Source organism: Candoia aspera, chromosome 4 (genome assembly GCF_035149785.1).
Source record: "Candoia aspera isolate rCanAsp1 chromosome 4, rCanAsp1.hap2, whole genome shotgun sequence".
In the NCBI taxonomy this organism is placed as follows: domain Eukaryota; kingdom Metazoa; phylum Chordata; class Lepidosauria; order Squamata; family Boidae; genus Candoia; species Candoia aspera.
The window spans coordinates 72,675,105-72,702,788 of record NC_086156.1 but is presented as its reverse complement, the minus strand read 5'-3'; the positions used below and the strand labels follow the sequence as shown (position 1 = coordinate 72,702,788).

General features: G+C 42.4%; 1 protein-coding gene across 2 annotated transcripts; it reads left to right on the top strand.

The window, feature by feature from the left end:
* The first annotated feature begins 127 nt into the window (after positions 1-127).
* On the top strand, positions 128-27,684 carry MEIOC (meiosis specific with coiled-coil domain). 2 transcript variants are annotated; one of them, XM_063300522.1, is made up of 8 exons: positions 128-252; positions 1,098-1,226; positions 6,840-7,000; positions 8,430-8,534; positions 8,749-10,591; positions 23,460-23,594; positions 25,625-25,805; positions 26,955-27,684. In XM_063300522.1, exons 1-8 carry the CDS (start codon positions 247-249, stop codon positions 27,182-27,184), a joined length of 2,790 nt encoding a protein of 929 aa, XP_063156592.1. In that variant the 5' UTR covers positions 128-246; the 3' UTR covers positions 27,185-27,684. The 2 variants fall into 2 exon arrangements, with proteins under 2 accessions (XP_063156592.1, XP_063156593.1); XM_063300523.1 differs by having other exon boundaries at positions 132-234.

Here is a 27,684-nt window from a genome sequence, read left to right as displayed (position 1 = left end):
TTGTGGGGAGGCCTGAGCGAGGAGGGAGGGTGATCCCCTGGGAGTCGCTTCCTTCTCTCCCCCGCCCCCTCCCTTCCCCCAGTCTGTCAGGTGTGGTAACGGTTGTTCTCATTCCCCCCCGGCTACTGTGAGAGCCACTCTCGGCTTCCCTGGGCATGGCGGGGATTCCACGACGCCTCTCTTTGTCCCCTGGTTTCCCTGAAGAGAGGGAGTGAGAGGCGTTCTTAAAGCTGTGTAGGGAAAGGGATGGAGGTGAGGGGGTGGGGGAACGGGGGTGAGCAGCAGGGGAAGAATGGTAACAATAGAATGGTGCGCTGAGGTATGAAGCAGGGGCGGAGGGGTCAGGCAAAGCACGTAGCGGTAGCGGAGGGGAGAGCGGGAAGGGACCTCTGTGGGATTGAAAGGGACGGTATAGTGAAGAAACACTGAAGGGCAAGAAGCGGAGAATGGAATGAGTACAAACTAGGGAAATTAAAAGGGAATTAAAGTAGAGGCTGGCAGGTTTTCAAGGACTGGAAAAGCAGCTGTAAGGGAGATAAATGGGATATACTAGAAAGCACAGGAAATAGATGGGAACTTGAGGAATTGGAATTCACAGGTTGTAAAATGGAATAAGCAAACATCACTATGAAGCAAGGGTGCAATAATTAACTACATACTAAGAGTTGTGGTGGATTTATTGAATCAACTGTTTTCCCAGTGATCTTTTTCCTGGGTTGCCCACTGTTTCTCAGTGGATGAATCTAAATTGTTCCTTTGTGTTTGGCTCATTTATATTTAGAGTTATATGTGGGTATTTGAATAAAAATCTGGACTTTGGCTATTCATTTTGCTAACTGTAATCAAATCTGTGAGTTTTAACTCAGCAATCTTGGCACAGAATTCATCCAAGCTGGAGATGCAGATACCTCTTGTGCAATTCTTTCCCAAACCTTTTATGTACATAATTCTTTAAGAAAAAAAATGAGGAATATTTTTAATAGGCTGATTCCCTGAAAGTCAGCATATTGGAGCGTACTGACTAAATTTTTTTAAGTGTAAAGCAAACAATTTAGATGTGAGTTAATTGTCTTTCTACTTTCATTGTTTTGTCTCAGCCTAAAGTAGCTTTCAGAGGCACCAGCCGCTATTTGAATAGTACAGAATCCAGTGGAAGACTGACGGATGTGTTCAATAACGTTATCATGACAGGTTGCAGCTCCTTCTATGATTGCTACAAATTGCAGGTTCAATCAGTTTTTTTTAAGAGATAATTTTACTTCAAAAATATTTTAGGGAATAACCACACTAAAGCATTGTATGACAGGATATGGTTTTATTATATTGGCCTTATAATAAACTCTGTATTTAAAATGCATTATCAAATAGTTTACAAATGATTTCTGTATTGGGGTGATAACAGAATAGTTTCTTCTAAACTGTATGGGCAGCCCATTAGTCATATATGACTCCTGCACCCCATTTTTGCAGGGTTTTTTGTCACAATGCCAATTTTTTACAGTAAAGTGCTGAATATAGCACAATGTTCAGCTGATTTTCAGTGAAAAATAAAGACCAGATTTTTCTAGGCTTAACACACCAATAAATGTTTTAAAAAGTCCTATCCCAAAACCCTAAAAAGAACCCTAAGAAGAGGTAATAGTCTGAAAATCCTCTAAATTTTCATGTCTAAAGATTTATTTCATCATTATCCTATGATTCTTGGCCAGTGAAAATATGAAATAGATGTGCAGCCTCTGCCCACAAATAAGTTAAACTAAATGATATTTTAGTTCGGTTTGTGCATTGTTTACTCTGCTTATATTGTACTTATCCTTGCCATACTTCTATATCATATCAGAAAAAAGGATTGTCTGTTTATAGTCAGTTGTCAGATTCAGAAGATCTAGGGAAGGATGGGTCAAAATGACATATCTTTAATCTGCCTTTTTAATTCTATGTGTTTCTCTCCTATATGGTTATCTTATTTCTAAGACAGCTAAATGAGAATTCAGTATAATATACTTCAGTTAATAATAGAAGGAAATGTAAAAAAAGCCCCCAAATTTTCACTAGCTTAAACAAGTATGTCAGTATATTTTTTTCTGTATTTGAATGGAGAAGAAATACCTTTGCATTATTTGTCCCAGGAACTCAGAGTGGGGTGTTGGGACTTCCACAGTGGTTGCTCATCTGGGTCTTGTTGAGGCCCAGACTTAATTGTTTTCAAACATGTGTATGGTATTTATATCAAAATTAATAAACATTTTCAGTGAATAGATCTTTTATTCCTTCATCTTCACAACTCAGAGGTAATGCTGCTTTCCAGTACATTGTGACAACAGCAAAAATGTATTAAGGACACATAGTTTTCTGTGTTAGCCTAGCATCATGCCCTCCAGCATGATGAATGGATCACAGGATGTGATAGACCCATGAAAGCTGATAACTCAAAATTCAGATATATTTGTGTAATCTTGTTGCACTTTTGGGTTGGCTATAATAATACGATTTATTTATTGTATTATTGATGTATTTATCAAAGAGTATCAGTTGATGGAGAGTAAGGCAACAGTGCAAACTTGCTACTGCAGGGGTGGGGAATCTTTGTGCATCCAGATGTTTCTGAACTTCAAATCTGAGCATAACTTACAGTCAGGCTAATTAAGGCTGCTGAGAATTCTAATTCAGGTACAGTTGGAGGGCCACTTATCCTACACATGTCTATTGATTTCATGCCCAGGTTTGGATTTTCCAGAATCAACTGGCTGGAGATTCAGTTCAATCCAAAAAGGCATTCTTAAAATGCCGCAACAATATCAAAGGCTGTATTAAGCATTGCGCAGTTACAAAACCACAGAGAGGGGATAGTTGCATGTAGTAATAGCCTTGCCAAGCAATATGAGATTGGAGAATTTTTGTAAGTTTTATAATCCTTTCCTACTTAATTTTAAATGTTATAATTATATATGCCCTTGAAAAATAAATTTCAGGGCAAGTAAATTCTTAATAGTCATGCTTTTATCTAGCTATTTGGTTTTGGTGTATCATTTTTGGGAATTCTAACTTGTATGAAATAAATTTAAAATTAAGGAAGTTTAATGATTTTACTGTTTTTTGGCCAAAACTGAATATAGCTTAAATCACCAAATTTACGATACATTTGGAATTTTGAGAACATGCTTTAGGCACACTCACAAAATGAATATAATGATGGGTGTGACCAAGCATTCATTTACCAGGGGCAAACCAGTAAGATGGCTTCCAGCCATTAGTACTGATTATGTTTATGTGCCATTAAATCAGTGTTGACTGTTAATGACCAGCTCTTCACTTTTAGCAATTTTCTTCCTGATCTGTTCCCAACCAGGTTCTTCCTATGGTGTACCTGTTGCTACTTAATTGAATCCATCCACCTTGCTGTTGGTCACCCTGTTCTTCTCTTTCCTTCCACCTTTCCCAGTATTATAGACTTCTCCAGAGAGTTAGATCTTCACATAATATGTCCAAAATATAATAATTTGAGCCTGGTTATTTGTGCCTCAAGGTTAAACTCTGGATGGATTTGTTTGATCCATTTGTTTTCCTGGCTATCCATAGTATCCCCAAGAGTCTTCTCCAACATCAAAGTTCAAAAATGTCAATACTCTTTCTATCCTGCTTCTTCAAATTCCAACTTTCACTTCCATAGAGTGTCACAGGGAAAACCATTGCCTGCACCATTCTGATCTTCATAAGTATAGACACAACATGGCATCCGAATATCTTTTCCAAGGTTTTCATTGTTATTCTACCAAGTACTAGTCTGCGGAATATTTCTTTAGTGCTGATTCTTTTATTGTTGATGGTTGATCCTAAAAGACAGAATCTATCCAATACTTCAGAATCGTGCCAATTCTTAGGCTGGTAGCTGTACTTGTCATGAGTTTGGTTGTCTTTATATGTAATCTTAGTCCAATTTTTTTACTGCTCTCCTTGACTTTCATTACTAGAGCTTGCAGGTCATTTGCATTTTCAGCTGTCAGAGTAGCATCATCAGCATAGCAAATGACTGATGTTTCTTCCTCCAACTTTAAAACCATGCTCATCTTTGAATCTAGCATCTCTCAGTATATACTCAACATACAGGTTGAATAAATAAGAGGAGAGTATATAGATGTTCTCTATCATCTTGGCTTACATAATTTGTTTTTCTGGTCAGGTTAACACACCTTCAAAAAAAGCATTGGGCTGAAACTTTTCATCTGTTTTTATTATTTTCTATGGGATGCCTTTGGAGACTCTGTTGGGCCTAGAGACATTGGTGAAAATGCCTACTGTGCTTGGGGATGGTAGTTTCAGCATACTACCTTCCCATGTTTTCTTGTTTTGATTAAAACAAGAGGTGTTATAGGTTCAGCAGAAAGTCTGGTGGTTTCCAAAAGAAGTACTTGACAGCACATTGAAGCAAATCAGTATGAAACTGGGAGGCCAGGAGGTATAGATATGTTTGCTAGTGTAAGATATTTTCTTCTTTAAAAGTATTGCATACATACTAATGTATGATAACATTTCATTTGCATGGGTATCTAATCACTTTTTGAATTAAAAGCTTTAACATATTTTACTCCATTCTTTAGCCAGAGAAATTCTCAGACGTAGTGAAACAGATTTTGCCTTCAGTTTAAATGACATGAAGGGACGCGGTGGCGCTGCGGGTTAAACCGCTGAGCTGCCGATCGGAAGGTCGGCGGTTCGAAACCGCGCGGCGGGGTGAGCTCCCGTTGCTTGTCCCAGCTCCTGCTCACCTAGCAGTTTGAAAACATGCAAATGTGAGTAGATCAATAGGTACCGCTTCGGCGGGAAGGTAACGGCGTTCCGAGTCGTCATGCTGGCCACATGACCCGGAAGTGTCTATGACAACGCCGGCTCCAAGGCTTAGAAACGGAGATGAGCACCGCCCCCTAGAGTCGGACACGACTGGACTTTACGTCAAGGGAAACCTTTACCTTTACCTTTACCTAAATGACATGAGACTTCAGGGAAAAGACATGGGAAAAAAGGAGGAAAAAAACAAACTCAGGCAGTAGGTCTTAACAGTTATAATAAGCGATTGGGATGGAAACAGTTCAAGTAGCCTAATGGAATGGTTGTCGCTGAAGGCAATGATTGAAGGATGGTTTGTACCTTGGTTCTCTACTGATCTTGGAGAAATACAATAAATCACATACATGCTTATATTTTCAAAAATAATCATGCAATGTTACATATCAGACAATCATAAGAACAACAGGTAGCTGCACCACACTGTTGCATCATTGAGAAAGTATTCCTTTCTAACTGGCAGCAGTACTGTACATATTATTTCATTGTTTAGTACGTTTGTTATTCCCAAATTAGGAGACTTTGGACATCCAGTTTACCAATTCTTTGCTTGAAGATGGATTTGCATTGTATGATGATGCAGAAATCATTTTTAGTTGTGAAAGAGAGAGTGAAAAAAGTTTAAGAAATGGATTGCATTTTCAATACTTTATTGATAAGTGAAATCCAAATAAACTGTAGTTCAAATAGTGTATGCATTTTTAAATTTTTATATGCTTTGTAGATTTTCTGGAAGTTGTAGTTCAGTGCCATAGACTCCTCACGCCTGCTTACATTTGTTAATAGAAATGCAAAGAAAATATTCTGAGAATTATTTTGCTACCAACACTTGGATTAATTTGAAAACAAACTAGTTTGATTGCTGTGCCATTTGTTAGAAATGTGAAATTATAAAATGCAAATGTTGAATTATCTGTTGAACTGTGAGAATAAAATCTAGTGATTTTAAAAATCAAGAGCTGCATGCTTTTGTGACTGATCACTCACAGTTGCTATGGCCTGGTAAGATCATGAAACAATTTTGCCTCAGGTAAAATTAGTTAGTTAACTGAATTGAGTAAGCTTGATTCATTAGCACAAACCTACCTATTACTTCCTGGCATTAGGCAAATAAACCAGATAGTCCGTTTGCCCTTTACAGCCTATTCATGCCCTGGTCATCTCCCATATAGACTATTGCAATGCGCTGTACATGGGGCTACCCTTGAAGAGCATCCGGAAGCTACAGCTAGTCCAGAATGCTGTCATGCGAGCAGTTTTAGGAGCCCCAAAGATGGCCCATATATCACCTTTGCTCTGCGAGCTGCATTGGATACCAATCTGCTTCCAGGTTCAATTCAAGGTGTTGGTTATCACCTTTAAAGCCCTACATGGCATGGGTCCAGGTTACCTGAGGGACCACCTTACCCCCATTACATCAACCCATCCCACCTGGTCAGGCAGAGAGGGCATGTTATGGACCCTGTCCATGAGAGATGAGCAGGGTCCAGGAGGAGGGCCTTCTCTGCCATAGCTCCTGCCCTCTGGAATAAGTTACCCCCAGAGATAAGGCAAGCACCCACCCTCCTGGCCTTCTGTAAGAGGCTCAAGATGTGGCGGTGCCACCTCACTTGGAGTGGAAGAGGTGATAGTTTGTTGTGGGGGTGGCTGGCACCATAATACAGCACCGGGAAATTTTAACATTCTACCATCTTGGGTTTTAATTTCATATTTTATATATTTTAGAGCTTTTATTATATTGTTTATTTGTATTTTATGGTGTATTTTTCGATGAGCAATTAATTGTTTTAACTGTAATTGTTTTAACTGTTTTATGGTTTTTATTGTTGTAAGCTGCCCAGAATCACTTGCTGAGATGAGCGGCTATAGAAATCAAATAAATAAATAAAACAAATAAATAAATTTAACCTCAATACAGGAAAGTAGCTATAATATTTATGTGGTAAATTAAGAAATGTCTGCTTTGTAGATTATCTTTTTTCTCACTTAAACTACAGAATGAAGAGAATGTAGACTTACGGCAGACTTACAGTACTTCACTTTCTACAGCCTCTGAATGTTCAAACCACAATGACTCTTCTCTTTTCTACGTCCCATGGTCCACTTATGCAGATGATAGTAAACAACTTCCTAATTCTCAGATTAGTGTAAAGAACAGGTATATGATTTAAGAGTTAAATGAACTTTGAAATTTGTTTTGTTTTCTGGTATAAGATAAAATTATATTTGTGGTTTTTCTAAATTGTTTCTCGTATCATGCAGCTATCCTTCTGCATGGGGCACTTTTATTCTTGCCCCTAATTTATAGCATACTTTTAACCTTTATAGAATGGGTGAACTTTTGAATACTTTCCTGTTACTGACTCTGGATTTTGGGTTTTTTCAGGAAGAATACTCAGAAAAAAAAGAAACCTTGTGAAAGAGCCAGATTCAAAAAGCCTCAGAATCCTCTTTCATTCTGTAAACATATTGTCCTTGATCTACCCTTTCTTTTACAGAAATACTAGTGACAGTAAACGTAAAAAGCAAAGACTTTCTTCCCTCTGTCCCTCCATCATCTTTTCTTCTAATAGCAAGAGAATAATTTAAGAATTACAACTGTATATTTCACCATATCCCCTTATATTGTAATCCACTGTGCCTCATCATTTTGTTAGTCTAGGTGACAGAGGATGTGAGAAGTGAATTGAAGAGGAAAAACAATCTTTTTGTCTGCTCTTATACTTTCTATATTTGTAAGAGAAGTTGGTGTGAATGTTTGGGGAGTGATGGTGGCAAAACCTTTATGGGATGATTTTGATGAAAGTCTGAGGTTTGTAAAATCATCTGGGCCTGAGGTTCATTTTAGAGTCTGCCTTGGGAGAATCTGTCTTGGGAAAATTTTGCTGGCATCACTAGTTGTATATATAGAAAGGGATTAATAAAAAGGGTGTGCTTTTGGTCTTTCCAACCCACAGAAGCTTGGAGTTTCTTATTTAAATCAGACACTTGCTTCTGCCTTTGAAAATTATATCAATTATATATTTTAATGTGGATGTATTTGCTCTGAATAAGTATTGATGTAAGCACAGTAAATAAAACAGCAATAGAATACAGTATTCTGTAATTTCACAAGTAATTGCACTGCTGAACATCTGTCACCTTGACAGGGTTCTACAGAATATGCCAACACATTGCATCTAGTCAGAGTTCACATATTGTCAAATGAATGCAAGGCAAGATTAAATTGTTAAATCATTTGAGATTCCCCCAGCAACAGCAGGTTGGATATATTAGTATTTATGTGAACTATGGGAATTCTTAACTGCAGGGTATTAAAATGTGAATTGGTGTACAGTTATATGTAATTCAGGTCAAGGTTTGGTTGTGAAATGTATGTTTATCCACTGTTGTCTGGTAGGAAGCTAGCATAGTAAAATGTAGAGAAAATTTAGCTTAGTTTTACTATATAAGAAAGAACTTGGTGAAATAAGCTGTAGTTCTGGATAATTCATTATATGATGTATACAGACAAAACAGTTAGAAAGACCAAGCGTATTAGTATTTGGATGAAAAGCAAGAATTCACCATACTTTATTTGTCCTCAGGATTCAAACAGAAAGAAATGACTATGGCAGTGAAACAGACCTATATGGACTTGTGTCTAACATCTTGGAAGAGCAAGATAAATCACAGCCATATTTTACTGAAGGGTTAGTACTGTATTTGACATAGAACAACAGTCTCTCATGTTCACAGTTATAAGCAGCATTCATTATAGACAGCCACTTTTTCAGTTATAATAGCCTTTAATAGCTCTGTGGGCACATTGATTGTGGGATACACCAAAACTAAAAGCATAAAATAGCTTAATGGAATAAAATTTAGTAAGGAATTGCCACAACTGTTTCTGTTTTATTCTTCTAGAGCATGTGCCTCCAGTTTAAAATCTGTATGGCCTGTGAGCACTACTCGATTTACAGACCACCCTGATTTGCTCTCTGAAACAAAAAGAGCAATAGATGGAGTCATTCCTCAACAGGCTTTTTATAGTGGAGAATCTTTACCAGTTTCCGAAAAACAGTATCTGCACACTGGTACCGTAACTTTGCAGCAGAAGGTGGACGACCTTTACCATGAGCTTACCAATATAGATCTTGACGAGCAGTGGCTGTTTCCTTCCAGGAACGATCATCTCAGCTGTTACAATATTCAGTCCAATGAGAATGCAAAGACATCACAGTTTCAAGACTATTCATATGTGAAAACATGTTTTACCCCACAAACCAATCTTTTAGAAGCAATAAAAGAATCAGGAGCAGATGCCTATGCTTATGGAAGAGATAAAATGGGTCCTAAGGGACATGATTCACAACATCAAAAGAGAGCTGAAATGTTTCTTTCACAATTTAATAGGTATGGTGAAAGTGCTGATTATTATAGATACCTGGATTATTCTCATCCTAATAAAGTGAAGCACAATAAAAATGCAAATTATGGTGTTCAAGAGGGTAAAAAATTGCCAAGTGGAACACCTGAGCTACCAGGATTAGATACAGATAATTATAGTAAACTCTTTCAAAACAAACAAGTTGTCCAAAAGAAAATGGAAGAGGTATCTTCAGAACAGCAGAGCTTTACATTTCAAAAGACTACAGGACTCATATCAGAAAAACAATTTGTGAATGAAAATTCATTTACCCCTGATTTTGGTTTAAAGTCAGATTTTACCCTGAAGTCTCATACAGCTGTTCCAGGAAGTGGTGATTTTGCAAATGTTACAGAAAATTCAGATTATTTCAAATCACTGAATATTTTAACAACAAACCCAGTAACTACTTCACCAAGCACAAATCTGAGGCCAACATGGATCAATATACAAACTAAAAACAGTTCCTCTGTCCCTATTCGGAATCAAGGCACCTTGATAAAATTGAATAATTTATCTACAGGTTCAAAAGGTTCCAATCATTCTTATGATTTTTCTCAGCTGTCATCAACCAATGTAACTTTAAATAATAATTTGTTGCTTCAGAAATATTGCCAAGAAGCCCCTACAGTATTTTCCAATTTTGATTTCAAAGATGGTGGTGCTGCAGATAGAGTTTCTTCTGCCAGTCATGCCGAAGGATTGAGTAAAGTAGAAGAAAACCTTTTTGAGTCCATTATTGACAAAAAAATTAAGCCACCAAATGGTTTTTGTGATAACTATTCACAGCAATATGGGATCATTGAAAATGTGACCAAACACAATTTTCAAGTTAAACCACAGAGTGGACATTACGAGGTTGAGGAAGGCCAAAAACATTTAGATGGACTGTCTCAAAATGCTTACCAAGATATATTGGAGTCTCAAGGCCACTTCAATAGTCATAGACAAGGAAGTGGAGATAGTAACATTGTCAGTAACCGTGTAAATCGCAACCAGGTTTCTTGTTTCTCAAATAATTTTATGATGGGTGATTTGAGACATAGCCCAAATGCCCAACAGCTAAGTTCAAATAGATTTCCTTTGAAATCCAACCATCCTTTTGGACCTTCAGTCATTCCTTTGATGGATTCCTATGATTTGTTTTCCTATGAGGATTTAAGCCATTTGTACCCATATTTTAATGATATGATGCATGGAGACAATTCTTTCACGGGTTTCATGCCAACATTTGGATTTCAAAGACCAGTGAAAACTCGGAGTGGATCAGCCAGTGAGCTTCATATTAGATTGGAAGAATGTTATGAACAGTGGAGAGCTCTAGAAAAAGAAAGGAAAAAGGTAAGCCAAATCTATGCAGAGTAGAAGAGAATATATTATAAATAATATATTTCTTCTTCTTAAATTGCTTCTTAAATTACTTCTATTACAAGTAATGTAATAGAAGTTCCAAATATCCATACTCTAGTGTGTGTGTCTCTGTGTGTGTGTATAAACCTGAGAGATGAAACAATGAGAAATTAAATTGTTGATGGCTACAGTAATAAAAGACAAGGAACAGCAGTCATATATAAGCTTTCCCTAGTATTAACCCACATGGCGCTCACTGGGCTTACTTTTGGGCAGTCACACATAGGACTTCACAACAGTGGTATTCCAAAATTTACCTCTTTACTTTTCCTCATGCAATGAAAGTAACTAATTATTTCTATATGGAAGAATAAAGTATTACTCTTGAGAACACAACTACTGCTCTTCATCCCAAAATTGGATAGTCAGGCCACCACAAAGGAATCCCATAGAGAGGAACAAAAATACAATAGATGGCAAAGATATGCTGTCACTTTACTCTCCTTCCTTTATATACTAAGGTTTTCATGACAGGTATATTCCAGCTGGGAATAGGGTCATACCATAATGTGATTGGTTTGGTATGGTGTATAATGCAAGAACCCAATCATAGCAGTTTGTAAAATATGGTTTATGATATAGTGTATTGTTTGAACTAGTTCTTGGTGGTTTGCTCAATAAACCATGATTAAAACAAGCTATGTCGTAGTCCAGCTTGTTTCTGAAAGTGGTTGTCCAAGGGTTGTCTTTGAGTAGAGGGATATGAGAACAGCAGTTGGATACTGAGAGCCAGTTTGGTCTAGTGGTGAAGGTGCTGGGCTAGAAACCAGGAGACTCTGAGTTCCAGTCCTGCCTTAGGCATGAAAGCCGGCTGGTTGACCTTGGGCCAGTCACTTCCTGTCAGCCCAACTCACCTCACAGGGTTGTTGTTGTGGGGAAAATAGGAAGAAGGAGTATTAGGTATGTTCGCTGCCTTGAGTTATTTATAAAAATAATAAAGGTTGGATAGAAAATAAAAATAAAAAAGAATAAAATATACATGAGGAAGCTTACTATATGGAATGCAAAGATAGTAAGTTCTAGAAGAGCTGAATGATAATGGGTCCAGTTAATCTTTGTTACCCTTCCAGCCATGTATTGAGAAAGTTCGGTAGCTGAAGGTTTCTCTAGGAAATTGTTGAGTATTTTCAAGCAAAATATGGCTTCTAGACTTGCAATTTTTGCTAGCGTATATAGCAAGCCACGATCATGTTGGCCACAAAACTTTCCTAAATGTCCAGAGAATCTGCACAGAGCTTTCCACTTCACCCATAGACATTCAGAACCTCTCCCCACTATCTTCTATCTATTCTGGTAATAAAGTAATAAAGTGTTTTTCCAGGATGTCTTGAATTATATTACCTGTCATAGATGACTCTCTAGCTATGATAAGCCAGATTGTTAGCAGAGAAACTAGAATAAAGTGTAGTGCTTTCTCTCAGAAACCTCTGTACTTTATACATGTTTAACAATCAGCCTTATCTGATGATTATAGGATCAAATCTGCAATTTCTGCATGCGAACTTTGTTTTGTATATAATGATAATATTCAGAGTAAATAAATAGAGGTACCATTCAAATATTTTTGGGATCTTCCCCTTTGGAGAGGGATTTTTTTTTAGGGAAATCCAGGTTCGTCTTTTTCATGAGACTGTGAAAGTCTACAGATAATTTCGATGTGTGATGCTTAGGCAGGGGTAGGCATCCTTTTGGTGGCCAAGGTCTACTGTTAACAGGTGGGAGAAGGGGCCAAGGACCATAAAATGAATGATGCCATGCCATATAGGTGGGAGGAGACAAGAGCATGGGGAAAGAATTTTGGAGGGTTTTTTTTTCTTAATATGATAGCTGATTTTAAGGGTTACAGTATAGTTTTTGTGTTTCCCAATAGATAGACAACTATGCTTTCAGGAATCATTATCAGAGGGAGGTCCAAGGGTTGCAGAAGGCAGACTTAGTATGAGGCCCTTGAGGTGTAGGTTGTCCGCCTCTGGTTAAGCTCTGATACTGCCCAAGAATGCAGACATGACTAAAAGTTAATAAATTGGTTTTCTTTGGCTACTTTTCCAGTTATTTCTCAGAATGAAGTTTATGTGTATGCTCTCTCAGATTTCTACAATATCTAATCTTTTTTTTTTTACATTCAGAATTTTCCCATTCAGTTTTTTTAGAAACAACAACAATGCTGCTGCTTTCTTTCAATGGCTCCAGTGAAAAGATGTTTTATATTTAAACTCTTGATGTTTCACAGTATTGTGCCCCAATCTGGTGATGGAAGAGGTCATGCCTATCACTAATAAAAAAGTATCTAGGAATGCATTCCAATGCCATTTTTGCTGGCACCAGGTGTCATTTCACCCATTGATTGGTGAATTCTTCAGATGGTGAAAGGACAAACACTGTTCATGCTAATTATCACTGTCACTACAACTTCAGTATTGCTCTTTGCCTGTCCCCAAACAGATCCTCTTGTAATAGGCAAATAGGATTCTATTGTAATACCAGTATGGGTCCAGTGGGGGTAAAAAAAAATCAAGATGGCAGGCACAATTGAATCCCTGCCCCTTTTAAAGTGCACTGCACTCATGTAAAAAAGGAGCAGGGTTTAGATCGAAATGGTCACCCTCACCATAATGACTTTTCTGATACACCTGCAAGTTTCTTGGTGGGAGCTAACATAGCTGTTCCTTGTCTGCACCCCAAAAACTGGGCATCATTTTCTTGAATGATGTAGTCTGAATCATGTAATCACTAGGAAGCTCTATTTCACTGGAAGTAAGGAGATTCAGCTGTGTGTTTCCAGTGATCAACAAACTTTTTTTCTATTATGTAGCACTTGTTAGGAAAGGCAGAGTCTCTTAATTTCCCTTCTCATTTGCCTACTTCCCATTCCATGCTGCCTGTAATGTCATTATTGCCAAGAACTATGGCTTTGGGGGATAGAGTAGCCCAAAGTCGTATGATTTTCTCTGTTTACTTTCTAAAGCTATAGCAGTTTTAGACCTGAATTTTAAGTAAGCATTGGCTACTCAGTCTAGTCGATCAAAATCCAGATGTTATTTAGTCTTCCTGGAACCAAACCTGTTTTCAAGGGAAGTATCTTTTCCAATACAATAAAATGAGTAAAGAAGATTGTGACTTGCCTTTACAAAAAAGACAGTCCTCAAATTAGCTAACAATACACAGTATATTGTATTACTTAAGTGCCCCTAGTGGATGCTTCTATAATTGTTCTTTTCAAGCACATTAAATTCCAAGAAAACCCATGAAATAGCAGCTTTTGACCTTATTAACATCTTCCTCCTTTTCCGGCATTTGTTTCTTGTGGGTAGAACACAAATTATGAAGATCAAGATAGGGCTGAGCTCCATAATATGCTTATTTATGTAAAAACTTGCCCTGTTGCAGCTTACGTCATGATAGATGCTCACATTGGCTGTGGTACCTGATGCCAAGAGATACCTCTTGTTATGCAATTTGCACACCAATCCTTCTCTGTTTTTCAATAATTTGCCAGTTGAGTTTTAAAATACTCAGTTTTTCCAGAGGCTTTTTTTCTTTGTTATCCTCTAAAAGGAGATGCCCATTCTGGATCTAAAATACATGAACAAATTCAGTATCACAGCTTCAGGTTGAAAACTGTCCAATCCAGTAAGGACTTCAACTGGGGACTTCATGTCTTCCATAGAACTGTCATAGGTTTAAAGATATATTCCCATAGTACAGACACAAGCATTTCTCTGATTTTCTTATCAAAACAATCATTTTGAGTTCTAAGCCTTATCTTTTGATTTTCCTTGGCCCCAAGGGTATTTTCTATATTTTATTTATCTACCTGTTGGTTTGTTTAAACAATTTATAGAGCTGCCCATCTCCAAGCAGTGACTCTGAATGGTGTACCAAGATTTAAAACCATCACAGATGTGCAAACTCATGATTTCCCAATTAAACAATCCCCAAAACAAAACTGCATCACCAACACCAACATTGCTCACCTAACTACATGGCCCCAAAGCCTAGAAGAACAGCCACGTCCTCAGAGCCTTACAAAATACTTAACATGGTCGGGACCATCTAGATCTCTCAGGAGAGATCCCAGATTGGGATATGGATAACCCATAGTTATTAAGTCTCTAAAATGTGAATATCTACTCATATACCTGGAGAATCCATTAATCATCCTCCTTCATTCAAGCACAGACTTGTATAAAATATTCCAATGTATGCTGTATCTGGTATCTAGTATGTCTATCATAAAAAACATTCAATAACCCTTCTGAATACTTAGAATACATACTTTTTTTTTAATCTCCAGAAAGAATATTGACAATGTATCAGATCCCATACCATCCTTAAGTGCTTCCTGAGTGGGGCCGTGCTTCTTACCCGTTTGTGATGCACATACTGTATTTTGTTCAGGGATCTTACATACTGTTCTCAAGACCTTTCATTGAATCTCTGAGACTAGTATCTCCCAGGTACCTGTCTTCAGTACATTTATATAGCTGTTAATTTGACAAAAAGAATCTCCAAGCTGACTGCCCTTTCTATTTCTAAATTCTTACATATTTTAGTAACTTCATTACCTCTTCATATAATAGTTATATATCTCATATTATTCTCTCGTCTTTTTGTCTAAATGATTTTCATCTCACAGAGAGATTTTGCCACAAATTAGATATTTGCAAGCCATTAAAATGTATATTCAATATATACCCTTATTTCATCTTACTGATTCTGTTTTTGTGCCATTTAATCTCTATTCCCTAGGTAAGAAAGGTGTCAGCCCTTTTCTGGCTAATTAGTTTAAAGATAATTTAAACTAAGTTACAGGCCCTATGACATTAAGTAATTTTCTAAGCCTTCCCATGTCACCATGCACTTTGCTAAGATTTTGTCACCTTAGCCACATTTTCTACTTGAGTGTTTTATTGGAAATATGCATGGCAGCTACCTGGTTTTGCTTTCATTAAATACTATAAATTAGCATTTCATAGCTTTACAAAAGCAGCCTTCAGTAGATGCAGCTTGCCACAGGTCCACTCTGATTCACATGTCAGTCTGTGATCTCACTATAAATGCGCCTTGACCCATATTAGGATGCCTCTAAACATTAAGCAGAAAAATTATATCGACCTGTCCTGCCTGGTCTGACAGGAAGGACACGTTAATGGACCCCATCAGCTAAAGAATTTCAACTGGCAGGGTTGAAGAGGAGAGCCTTTTCTGCCATTGCCCCTGCCTGTCATGCACTGCCTACCGCTGAGTAAGACACAGACGCTGATTCATAGGAGAGCAGGTTCTGGTTTATTCATACGTAGAGTCAGTTGCGAAAAAAGCTGAGAGTGAGGGGAGCGCGCCGGTGCGGGGTTTAAATACCCCGCGCCGGTCAGCGCCCCCTCACCCTGGGTTACGTCATCCCCCCTTTGTCCCGTATACTGTCGTGCCGGTAGGTGAAGGGTTGCGGGGCCCCAGCTGTTGCCCCGGGATCGCCCATCATCGGTTTCCTCCTTCAGCCGGTGATTGCTGTCAGCTGGGCGATCTCCGTTGCGCTTTTGCTAACAGCTTGGGTGTGCCTCGTGATCCGCCTTGTCTTTGTCTTTCCTTCTTTCTCTTTTGTGTCCTGATGGCTGAATCATCCGCCCAGGGTCTGTGTCTGTTGTTGTGCATGCTATGCTTATCTTGAGTCCCTTCCTCTGCTTCCTCGTTATTGTCATGTGTGCCGTTGTGCTGATGTCTTCAGCTCAACGGCACTCATGACATACTGCCCCCTGTCCGAATAGTGCCCCCCCCCCGGCCTTCCGGGTTTTCACCAGGAGAGCTGTCAAAATTGGTTTTTTTGTTTGTTTTTTTTTAAATTTACCGCCGGAGTGTTTTCGCCCCTCCCTTTGTTCCGCCTTCTACCTCATGTCCATCTAGGGTGTGTTCCCAGTGCGCATGCCCCGACCACACCCTGGGCGTGCGCATGCCCCGGCCACACCCTGCTTGTTTGGCTCAGTTCGACGAAAGAGGCGTGGCTGGTCGGGTGCTTTTCAGCTCCAGGTAGGGCCCTTATTGTTTTGTAATTGCGTCGTCATTGTTATGTGTGCATCCTGGGCGTTGCCCCCAGGCATGCACTGGTGACCAATTGTCACTCCCTCGTGGGCCCGGGGCGGGGGGAGGGTGAGTCCCGGGGGGGGGAGGTCTACCCAGGTCGCGGGCTTGGGGGGCCCTTTCCCCTGGGGGCACGGCGGGTGGGGGGGGGCCCGCGGGGAAAAGGGTGTTCAGGTGCCGGTTCGGCTTGTCGCCCCTTTGGCTTGTCGGGGTACGTCCGGTGGAATGCCCGGGTCAGGTCTGGCGCCTTGACGTGTTGCGCCGCCACCCATTCTGGGTGGAAGTGTTTCTACCTTACTAAGTAGTGTAATGTTCCCCGTTGACGGCGAGAGTCGAGTATTTCTCTTACGTCAAAATGTTGTTGGCCGTCAATCATCACTGGGGAGGGCAGTGGCGTGCTCGGGTGCCATCGAGAGGTGGTTGCAGGTTTCAGGAGGCTGGTGTGAAATACCGGGTGGAGTCTCCGTAGATTGTGCGGCAGGTCCAGGCGTATTGCCACCGGGTTCACTATCTGTGTTACTCGAAGCGGCCCGATATACTTAGGCCCCAGTTTTTTCGAGGGTTGAGGTGACTTCAGGAATTTGGTGGATAGGTAGACCATATCCCCTGCCTGGAACGTCGGTTGCTGGCGCCGGTGCTTGTCGGCCTGCTCTTTGTAGGCCGCCTGTGCTTCCTTCAGTGCTGCCGTGATTATTGGCCACGATTCCGCTATCTTCCATCCCCAGTCACTAGCGTCCACTTGGGGTCCCGGGGGTTGCGGTAGCTCCGGTATGGGTATGAAGTCGCGCCCCGAGACTACTTCGAACGGGGTTTTCCCCGTGCTCGTGTGGACGGCGTTATTATATGCGACTTCTGCAAACGGGAGCAGTTCGACCCAGTCGTCTTGGTGGTAGTTGGTGTATGAGCGTATGAATTGTTCTAGGGTGGCATTGAGGACCTCTGTGGCTCCGTCCGTCTGGGGGTGCCAGGCCGTGGATAGGGCTTGTTGGGTCCCCGTCAGCTTTAGGAAGGCCCGCCAGAATTTCGAAGTGAATTGTGTGCCCCTGTCGGTCACCACGCGTGCGGGACATCCGTGTAACCTGTACACGTGTATAAGGAAGAGTTTGGCTAGTTGTTGGGCGGATGGGACCGATGAGCAGGGGATGAAGTGGGCCTGTTTCGAAAAGTAGTCTTTCACCACCCAAATGGCCGTTTTCTTCTGGCTGGGTGGGAGATCTACTATGAAATCCATGGAGATTTCCTCCCATGGGCGGGAGGGCTCCGCCACCTTTTGTAAAAGTCCCGGGGGCTTACCTGGTGCCCGTTTAGCCCTGGCGCATGTCGGGCAGGACGCTACATAGGCTTTCACGTCCCGTCTTAGCGTGGGCCACCAGAATTGACGCCGTGTTAGGTGCAGGGTCTTTAGGAACCCGAAGTGTCCCGCTTGCTTGGTGTCGTGGGATCGGCGCAAGATCGCCTGGCGTTGCGAGTCCGGGACATATATTCTGCCTTCCCCCCATGCCAGGTCCTGTGCCATCGTCACCTTGTCGGGGTTTGCTAGGAGCCAAGGGTCGGTTTTGAGGGCGGCGGTGAGGTCCGCGCGTATCCCCCCTGGCAGTTGCGGTTGGCGCCGTCTGGTCACTGGTTGCCCCACCGTCGGTTGCGCCGTGGGGTTGGGCTGCCTCCGAGCACCGCTCCGGGTGGTCACAGCCATCCCCAGCTGGGAAGCGGATAGGACCGTCCCGATCATGTCTGGGGCGGGCTCCTCGTCTTGGGGCAGTCGGGAGAGGGCGTCAGCCAGGAAGTTCTTTTTGCCCGGCATGAACTTCAGCTGAAAGTTGAAGCGGCTGAAGAATTGGGCCCATCTGACCTGTTTTGGGCTGAGGCGTCTGGGCGTTCGGAGGGCCTCGAGGTTCTGGTGGTCTGTCCAGACCTCGAATGGTTGGGTGGCTCCTTCCAGTAGGTGCCTCCATGTTTCCAACGCCGATTTTACCGCGAAGGCTTCCTTCTCCCAGACGTGCCAACGCCTTTCTGTCTCAGAGAATTTCCTCGACAGGTAGGCGCATGGTTTCAGGACTCCTGTGGGGTCCTTTTGGAGTAGGATGGCCCCCAGGGAGAAGTCTGAGGCGTCGGCTTGGACCACGAACGGCCGTTCTGGGTCCGGGTGCGCAAGGATTGGCTCCGTGGTGAACAGCGCTTTCAGCCTGTTGAATGCGGTTTGGCACGCGGGAGTCCAATTTAGTACTGTGCCCGGGTTCTTGGCGCGTCGTGTGTCCCCCACCCCTTTAGTTTTGAGGAGGTCTGTTAGGGGGAGGGCTATCTCCGCGAACCCCCGTGCGAATGACCTGTAAAAATTCGCGAAGCCGAGGAAGCTCTGGAGTTGGCGCCTGTTACGGGGGCGTTCCCAATTCACCACCGCCTCGACTTTTGCGGGGTCCATCTCTATGCCTTCTCCGGAGATTCGGTACCCCAGGTAGTCTAGGCGTGCTTTATGGAATTCGCACTTTGAGGGTTTGGCATAGAGTTTCGCCCTTTTTAGTTTGTCGACTTGTCTGACTAGGGTGACGTGTTCCTCGTGCGTTTTGGAGTAGATAAGGACGTCGTCTATGTAGACCAGGACCCCTTTGAACAGGTGTTCATGCAGAACCGCATTGATGAGCTACATGAACACCCCCGGGGCCCCCGCTAGTCCGAATGGCAGCACTTTGTACTGAAAGGCGCCTAGGGGGCAGTTGAACGCAGTTTTCCATTCGTCCCCCTCCCTGATTTGGATTCGGTAGTACGCCTCGCGAAGGTCCAGCTTGGAGAATACTCTGCCCGTGGACAGGTGGGCGAGCATGTCTTTCACGAGGGGTAAGGGGTATTTATTGGATAGGGAAGCTGCGTTGAGGCCCCGGTAGTCGGTGCAGAGCCGCAGGGTGCCGTCTTTTTTCTCTCAGAATAAGACGGGCGCTCTGACCGGTGAGCATGCCGGCTCTATGAATCCCCTCTCTAGGTTTTTGTCGATGAACTCCCGAAGGGTTGCCATCTCCTTCGGGGTCATCGAGTAAATCTTCGGCCTAGGTAAGGGGACATCGGGCAGCAGGTCAATCCTACAGTCCGTTTTGCGGTGGGGGGGGGTAGTTGATCAGCTTCCGCCTCTCCGAAGACCTCTGAGAAGTCCACGTATTGCTCCGGTAGGTCTTCTGGGGTAGCTGTGTTGTCCTGGGTTGCCGCCTCTGCTCATCCCACAGTGGGGTTGGTCCTGCCCGCCGGAACTGGCGCCCGGTACTCGCCGTCGTCGAAGCGGAAGGTGCGGGTCTTCCAGTCGATGCGCGGGTTGTTTGTCGCGAGCCATGGTATTCCCAAGACTACGATGGGCTGTCCTATGTGGGTTACTACGAACGATGTTCGTTCGGTGTGGGTACCCATTTGTAGGGTGACCGGCTCGGTCTGCATCGTGGCTGGTTTCCCTCCCGCTGTTGAGCCGTCCAGCTGGTGAAATGCCAGCGGCGTGGGGAGAGGGAGGCAGCGTAGGTCGAGTTTGGCGACTATGTCGGGGTGGATTAGGTTTTTCGAGCACCCCGAGTCCACTAGTGCCACGGCCGTGGTGGCTCCGTTGCCCACAGAGAGCTTGATTGCCGCCATTATTATGGAGCTTTCGCCGCTCTGTCGAAGTGATCCGCGCCTCTGTCCCACCACCTGCCTCGCGGCGCGTTTTAAGGCAGGCGGGGAGCGTTTCCCGCCGGCTGGTCTGGGTCTACGGCGTCCTCTCCCCCCCAGTAAGCGTCCCAGCCTTCGTCCGGTGTCGCTGTGGCTCCGGTCATTCGGCGGTGGGGGGGCGGCGGTGGGTTAGTTGGTTTGAGGCTAGGTTTCAGTGCGGGTTTAGGAGCGCTAGCTGGGGTTCGGTTGGAGAAGCAATCTGCCGTTTTGTGCCCCATTTTTCCACACCTCCCGCAGGGCCCGCGAGTAAATTTCTTCCTTGGATGTGTGGGACTGGCCGTCCCCACGTGTGGCGTGGGTACCTTTGGGCAGGTGTTGGTTTTGTCTTCCGTCGTTGCCATTAGGAAGGTGCGGTGCGCGTGTTCTGCTCTCCCCGCGAGGTGGATCCAGCCTTGCAGAGTCTCCGGGTCATCCCGGTAGAGAGCCCATTGGAGTACTTCGCGGTTGAGCCCCCTTTTGAACATTTCTAGCAGGGTGGTCTCGGACCAGTCGTTGATCTTCCCTGCGAGGGCTTTAAATTCGAGGGCGTAGTCCGGGACAGTGCGTGCGCCCTGTTTGAGGCTTTGGAGTGCGCTTTTAGCCCTCTCTTTGGCTAGCGGGTCCTCAAAGTAGCGCTTCATCTCAGTGATGAAGGCATGGAAGTCAGAGAGGGCGGGGGAGTTGGACTCGTACATTTGGACGTACCAGTCCGCCGCCCGGTCTTGTAGTTTGATCGCCACGGCTGCGATCTTGTCCGCTTCGGAGTTAAAGGAGTGTCCGTGCCGCCCCATGAACTCCCTGGCGTTCGTGATAAAGAACGACAGTTTCGCGGGGTTCCCATCGAAGAAAATGGGGAAGTCCTTTGGGGCCTGGGCGTTCGGTGAGTCCCCTCTTCTCGCTTCCCGACCCATGGCTTCGTCCGCCTGGGACGCTTGTTGGTTAGCATTTGGCCCATGGGGGTGCGACGACCCGCTCGGGGTGTGGATCGGGGTGTGTACCTGCACGGGAACGTCGTTGTGAGGCGCGGGGGACATCAGCATTGCAGCATGGTCCTGAGGTCCTTTAGCTGGGCCTCCATGGCCGCGAGTCTGGCTTGTGTTTCCCCGTCCGAAATCCGCGCCGCAGCTGGGGTCGGGTCTATCAGTGTGTCCGCAGGGTTGGGCCGCCGGTGGGGTTCAGGCATTCCCGTTCGCTGGTCAGCTTCCTCCGTTTGGGAGTGCGTCGGCTGGGTTGCCTCTCCGTCCTCCACCGTGCTTGCCGCAGTTGGGCTGACGCTCCACGCCCGTGGCTGGGGTGCGATGTGGGGCGGGGGGGGTCTCCGCTGGTCTCGGGAGGTATGTTGCTCCCTCCCGTGGCCGGGTCGCCTCCGCCTCCGTCTCCCTCTGGGGTTGGAGCTGAGGCTCGGGGTGGGCCGGGAGGGTGTCCGTGGCTCCTGGGGTCCGCGGTGCCTCTGGCCTCAATCGGTCCTCCTCCGCTTCTTGCCGTGCGGTTCGTCCGCCTTGGCCGCGACGCGTTGGCCTCATCGTTCTTGGTCTTCTCGCCGTCTATTCCTCCCGCGGCTCGTTGTTGTCCGGTGGGGCTCGGCGAGGCTGAGTTTGTGACTCTCAGCTTTATGTCATGCACTGCCTACCGCTGAGTAAGACACAGACGCTGATTCATAGGAGAGCAGGTTCTGGTTTATTCATACGTAGAGTCAGTTGCGAAAAAAGCTGAGAGTGAGGGGAGCGCGCCGGTGCGGGGTTTAAATACCCCGCGCCGGTCAGCGCCCCCTCACCCTGGGTTACGTCATCCCCCCTTTGTCCCGTATACTGTCGTGCCGGTAGGTGAAGGGTTGCGGGGCCCCAGCTGTTGCCCCGGGATCGCCCATCATCGGTTTCCTCCTTCAGCCGGTGATTGCTGTCAGCTGGGCGATCTCCGTTGCGCTTTTGCTAACAGCTTGGGTGTGCCTCGTGATCCGCCTTGTCTTTGTCTTTCCTTCTTTCTCTTTTGTGTCCTGATGGCTGAATCATCCGCCCAGGGTCTGTGTCTGTTGTTGTGCGTGCTATGCTTATCTTGAGTCCCTTCCTCTGCTTCCTCGTTATTGTCATGTGTGCCGTTGTGCTGATGTCTTCAGCTCAACGGCACTCATGACACTGCCCTGTAGAACATCTTGCCCCCCGAGGTAAGGCTGGCCCTCACTCTTCTGGCCTTCCGGAAAAGCATTAAGACCTGGCTCTGCCAACAAGCTTGGGGATCCAAGAGTGATAGGCAGCCGTGCGGGTGGTTGGTGGCTTGAGGATGTTCTCTCCACCTTTTTAGTTTTCCTCTTTTGTCTTCTATCTTTTGTATATTTATAATGGTTCTTTATGACTTTTTATTTGTAAGCCACGCAGAGTCACTTTTATAGTGAGATGGGTGGTGTATAAATTTAATAAATTAATAAAGTAGAAAAAAGACAATAATTTACTATTAAGATTCCTTCTGATTTGATGTAAAGCAGCCATCTAGGGTTAGACTCTATTTCAGCTTCAACTAATTAATGTGCTATTTTTCATGCACTAATGATACAACAGGCTTTTTCTCCTCCTAATGCTACCTTTGTATAAATTCCTAATTTAAGTTTGGCTGTAGAGAGAACTGGAAGACGATGTATGTGGTTATATAGTTACAAAGTTACATAATTTTGTGCCTTGGATCCTCCGTGCCAAACCATAAAGAAACTTTACAGTCAGTGACCAATGTCCTGTTTTCTCCACTATCAAAATTTTAGTGTTTTCTATTTTAATACTACCACAGGTTACTATATTTAATAAGCTATTCCTTTCTAAGATTGTGACAGCTATGATTGAAATTTTGAATTGTAAACTTGTGCTAGGGAATATATATATATTACACACATATATATGGAGACATACACACACACACACACACAATTTTTGAAGGTTAGGCTTGATTTAACGATTGGAATCTAGCAGCTATGTTCGGAGCTGATACCATCACTATTTGCATCCCAGAAGTGTAGAAAATCTTTATCATGATGAATACTATTTTATAGTCTTAATGTGATATTAATTATTCTGCTTTTCAGACTGAATCTGCTCTTGCCAAGAATTACCCTGGGAAGAAGGTATCTAGCACTAATAACACTCCCATCCCAAGACTGACATCAAATCCATCCAGAGTCGACCGCTTAATTGTGGATCAGTTACGAGAGCAAGCCAGAGTGAGTTATTTAAATTTCAAATCTCATACTTCATCAGCTTTGTTGTTTGATACAAATGTTCTTCCAAACAGAAAGAGTGACCTTTACCTCCAGTGAAGGGTATTCCTATTCCTTTATGCATTGCTCTTCCTTGGCTGCACAAAACAATTTTGTATAATCCATTTGATGTGGGACACAGTTTGTCCCAGTTTCAGCTCTGTCAGTTCTAAGGAACAAGGACGGGATGCAGTTCCCACCAACTTTTCTTTCTACAAGCTGGTGTTCCTGCTTCCTCTTACTGGCTTCTCTCCTGTCAATCAATTAAATCTTTATTATAGTCAAAGGCCAGCATAAGGAGGGTGGGGTATAGTCAGTTAAAAGCATAGAAAATACATTAAAATCTAATATAAATACACAGACACACACATATTTCACAGAAGTCTAAAAGAAAAAAAATCTAAGAGGAGGGGTAGGAGCACTAGAGGGGTGTAGGGGAGCATAAAGGTTAGCATATCTGTAAATACCGTAGTGTGATGAATTAGATGCTCATTAAATTTAGTTTATGGCACCGGTCATCATCTGGGGAATTTTAAGTGCTGCCACGCAGAACCTGGCAACATTGTATGTTTGTAGCAGGGTTAGAATCTGACAGCAGCAGGGAGATGTAAAATTGTCCTAAGTGCCCTGGATATTTATACAGTAATGGTAAGATGAGGCTAGTACGAATGTCTCTATAATACAGGCACTGGAGGAGCACATGGTCTGTTGTTTCTGTGTGTCCAGAGTCACCGGGGCATGTCTCTCTGGGTAAGGAATCTTCCTGTATCGGCCTTCAAGGACAGCTGAGGGGAGGGCGTGACATCGTGCCAGAGTAAAGGCCCTCGAATGGTTGGGTACCTTGAGTTTAGTTAAGTATGTAATAGGGGAGGAGAATACCTGCTGGATTCACTGACAATAAAGTTTGTGGACCTGGCTAAATCCAATTAGTGCTCAGTGTCTGCTACACACTGTTTAATGAGTGCTTTGGCCAGATCATAGGCGTCTCTCCTGTCTGTGTTCTTCTTGGGTTAGTGATTAAAGTGGAAGCAAGTACATGTTGCGGGGGTAGGAGCACCACCATGTTAAAAAAAAAGGTAGTAAGTACCTCCAAACACTGACAATTTTGTGTCTGCTTGCATATTTTAATTCTACAAATATCTTCATGTTCTGACTCTGAAGTTTATTAAGGCTAGAACAATTCAAGCAGATAAATTAAATAATTGAAACAAATTACACAATTTATTTAATGTATTTATAATGCAATTTTAAAAAAAGACATGACTTGGCTGACATAGAATAAAAAATACATTTAAAACATCCATGGGACAGTCTAAAAACCTGACAGTCATAAGGAGAAATTATAGGAATAAACAACATTAAGCAAAAGCCACAGTAATACCATAAAAATAGACAATAAAAAGGCAAAAATGGCAACACCAAATTGGGGAAAGCCTTTCTGAAACAGCTTGGTTTTCACTAGTTCAAAAAAAAAGCAAAAAGAAGCTAGCCTAATCACTTCAGGGAGGCTATTCCACAATTTCAGTGCTGTCATGGAGAAGCAACACCTTGCCTCAGTCTGCCCCCCACAAACCCCCCAGAAGTGAACTATTTGTCGCAGATATCCCTAGTAGATCTAACTGGTTGGGCTGATACTGGCTGGAGTAGGCAATCCTGCAGGTATGAATAACTTTATCATAATTCAAGTACTGTAGTTAATCGGTTAAAAAATTGAAATTTTTGTTCCATCATTATAATTTTCACAAACACAAAATGTTTTGAAGCTTTAAATTCAGAAGCTTGTGAAATGGCATGGGGATGTGTTGTCAAATACATATGACAGCTGCCTTGGATCCACAGAAATGAAGGTTTTAAAAAAAAAATTCTTACTGTAGTTTTATAGTGAGGCCTTCAGTAGTAATCTTTCTTTTCAGCACTTTTGGGAAAGGGCTAAATTTTTCTTGAAGAAGTTAATTATGATGGAGTTTAAAATTACTGTCCTTTAATACTCATAGGTTGTGACTCTGCTGGGAAAGATGGAACGTCTTCGAAGTTCTCCCCTTCATGCTAATATCTGTACTGCTCTTGATAAGCACTTGGAAGCAATTCATATTGTGCAATCCCGCAGAAAGGATGAAATTGTCAATGCTTCACAACGGCAAAGACAAGGAGCCCCCCGGTGTCAAGATGACAGAGGTGCACTTTTTAAAGTATTTTATCTTTGCATCTTTTCTAACAAAAACAAATTAGCTTCTTTTTCTTAATGTCACTTTAGGAGTTCTGACTCAAAGGAAAAAGTTTGTTTAATAATAGTTTGCAGTGTTCAAACCTAGCACAAAATAAACTCTCTATTTAAACTTTCCAAAACAGTATATTGACGATTGCTGTTATGAATACATCATTACAAGCAACTAAGCTCAGATGGCATTTTTATAGGATTTATAACAATTATTTAAAAGGTTCAAAATTAGAGTGCAAGCACACTTGCCATAATAATTAAGGTGAGATATTGCATTATGTACCTTTCCACATATAAAATTGTAATTCTTGTACTTCTTTCTGACCCATCATTTGAAACCATGGTTACTGGCAGATTCTGTATCGTTTAGTAAAATTGAAGATAATTACCGATGTTAGAAATGAGAAGTGTGCAGTACTGGATTGGAAGCAGGCAAGAATACTTTATATTTGGCATGGGCTTGCTCTTTGTACCTGTTGATACCAACAGATACAGAGAGAGTACCCACATCAGAGAGAATGCCCATATCAGATTCAAAGCATTATTTCCCACTTCAGAACCAGATACTGCATACTTCGGTTACAAATATATTCTGTTAAAAGATGGAAAAACTATACAGGTAATTTCTGCTCTCGTTAGTTACATTAATTTGAATCCTAGCAATACTAGGACTTCTTAAATTTTCTTATCACCCATGAATGATATTTTCCAGTAGGAGGTAGTTAACGTTCTTTGATCATTGTTCAATACTTAGCTTATAGAGAAAGTTGGTTCACACACATGTTTATTATATACATCATATTGATTAGTAAATATATGTAATGGATAGTTTTAGAACTTCTCTTATATGACATGGAAATAATGCGAGATATGCAAAAGTAAAATGTGAATGTGGGAATTCCTTTCATGCTCCTTTTTGCTAGGGATGGATAATGTTTCATTTATGAGACCTGTATGATTCAGATAAAATATTTTTCTCCCACAATAGTGCAAAATAATACAGTGTTGGTGAAATCAACAGCAGACATTGGTGCTGGTTTGTGTCTTAGTAATTATTTTGAGCAGTTCAAAAAAATTTATATTTTGTATTTTTTCTCATTTCATAGATGTTTTTGCTCTTGCATTAGCTATTAAAGAGATGTGCATAGCAACGCGCAAAGCTCGTACTACACTGTGGTGTGCTCTTCAGATGACCTTGCCCAAAACAACCTATACATCTGTACCAGCTGAGATGGAAAAGGGTTTACAAGAGCTAGTAACATCTGAAGATAAATCCTGTGATCAGATGAATAGTGGCAACCCTGTGATTCAAAGGGGAGATACAAAAAAGCACTGAAAACCAAAGGCAAAACACAAATATATCATATAGCAATATACTTAAAATGGTAAATGAACTTTTAAACATTCTGTCCAAATAAAAGTAAACACAAGAAACTAAAGTTGGCTTACGTGAATCCAGCAGCTAACTGATGAGTACCAGTTAACACAAGCCAAGATGTCTATGTTAACAGCTGTTGGAATCAGTATATTAATGAGGCTGAACTACTGTATTAGGTTAAATAAATCAGTATATTTTAAACTTCTAAATCCATTCTACAGTGTAGGCATACACAGTGAGAGTTTTGCTTGTATGATAAAAATTCTTTTAGATTACATTAGTATTTTCAAATAATGAACTGAATTACTGTCACATACTATCGTGTGTGCAGTCTAGTAAGACAAGCTTTGATTGTGAAAGGAAAAAAGGTTTCATTTAGACAATGAGTACCTGGAAACAGAAAAAAAACAAAGCTAAACACACCCAGTATGAAAATTTAAAAAATGAAAATATTTAAA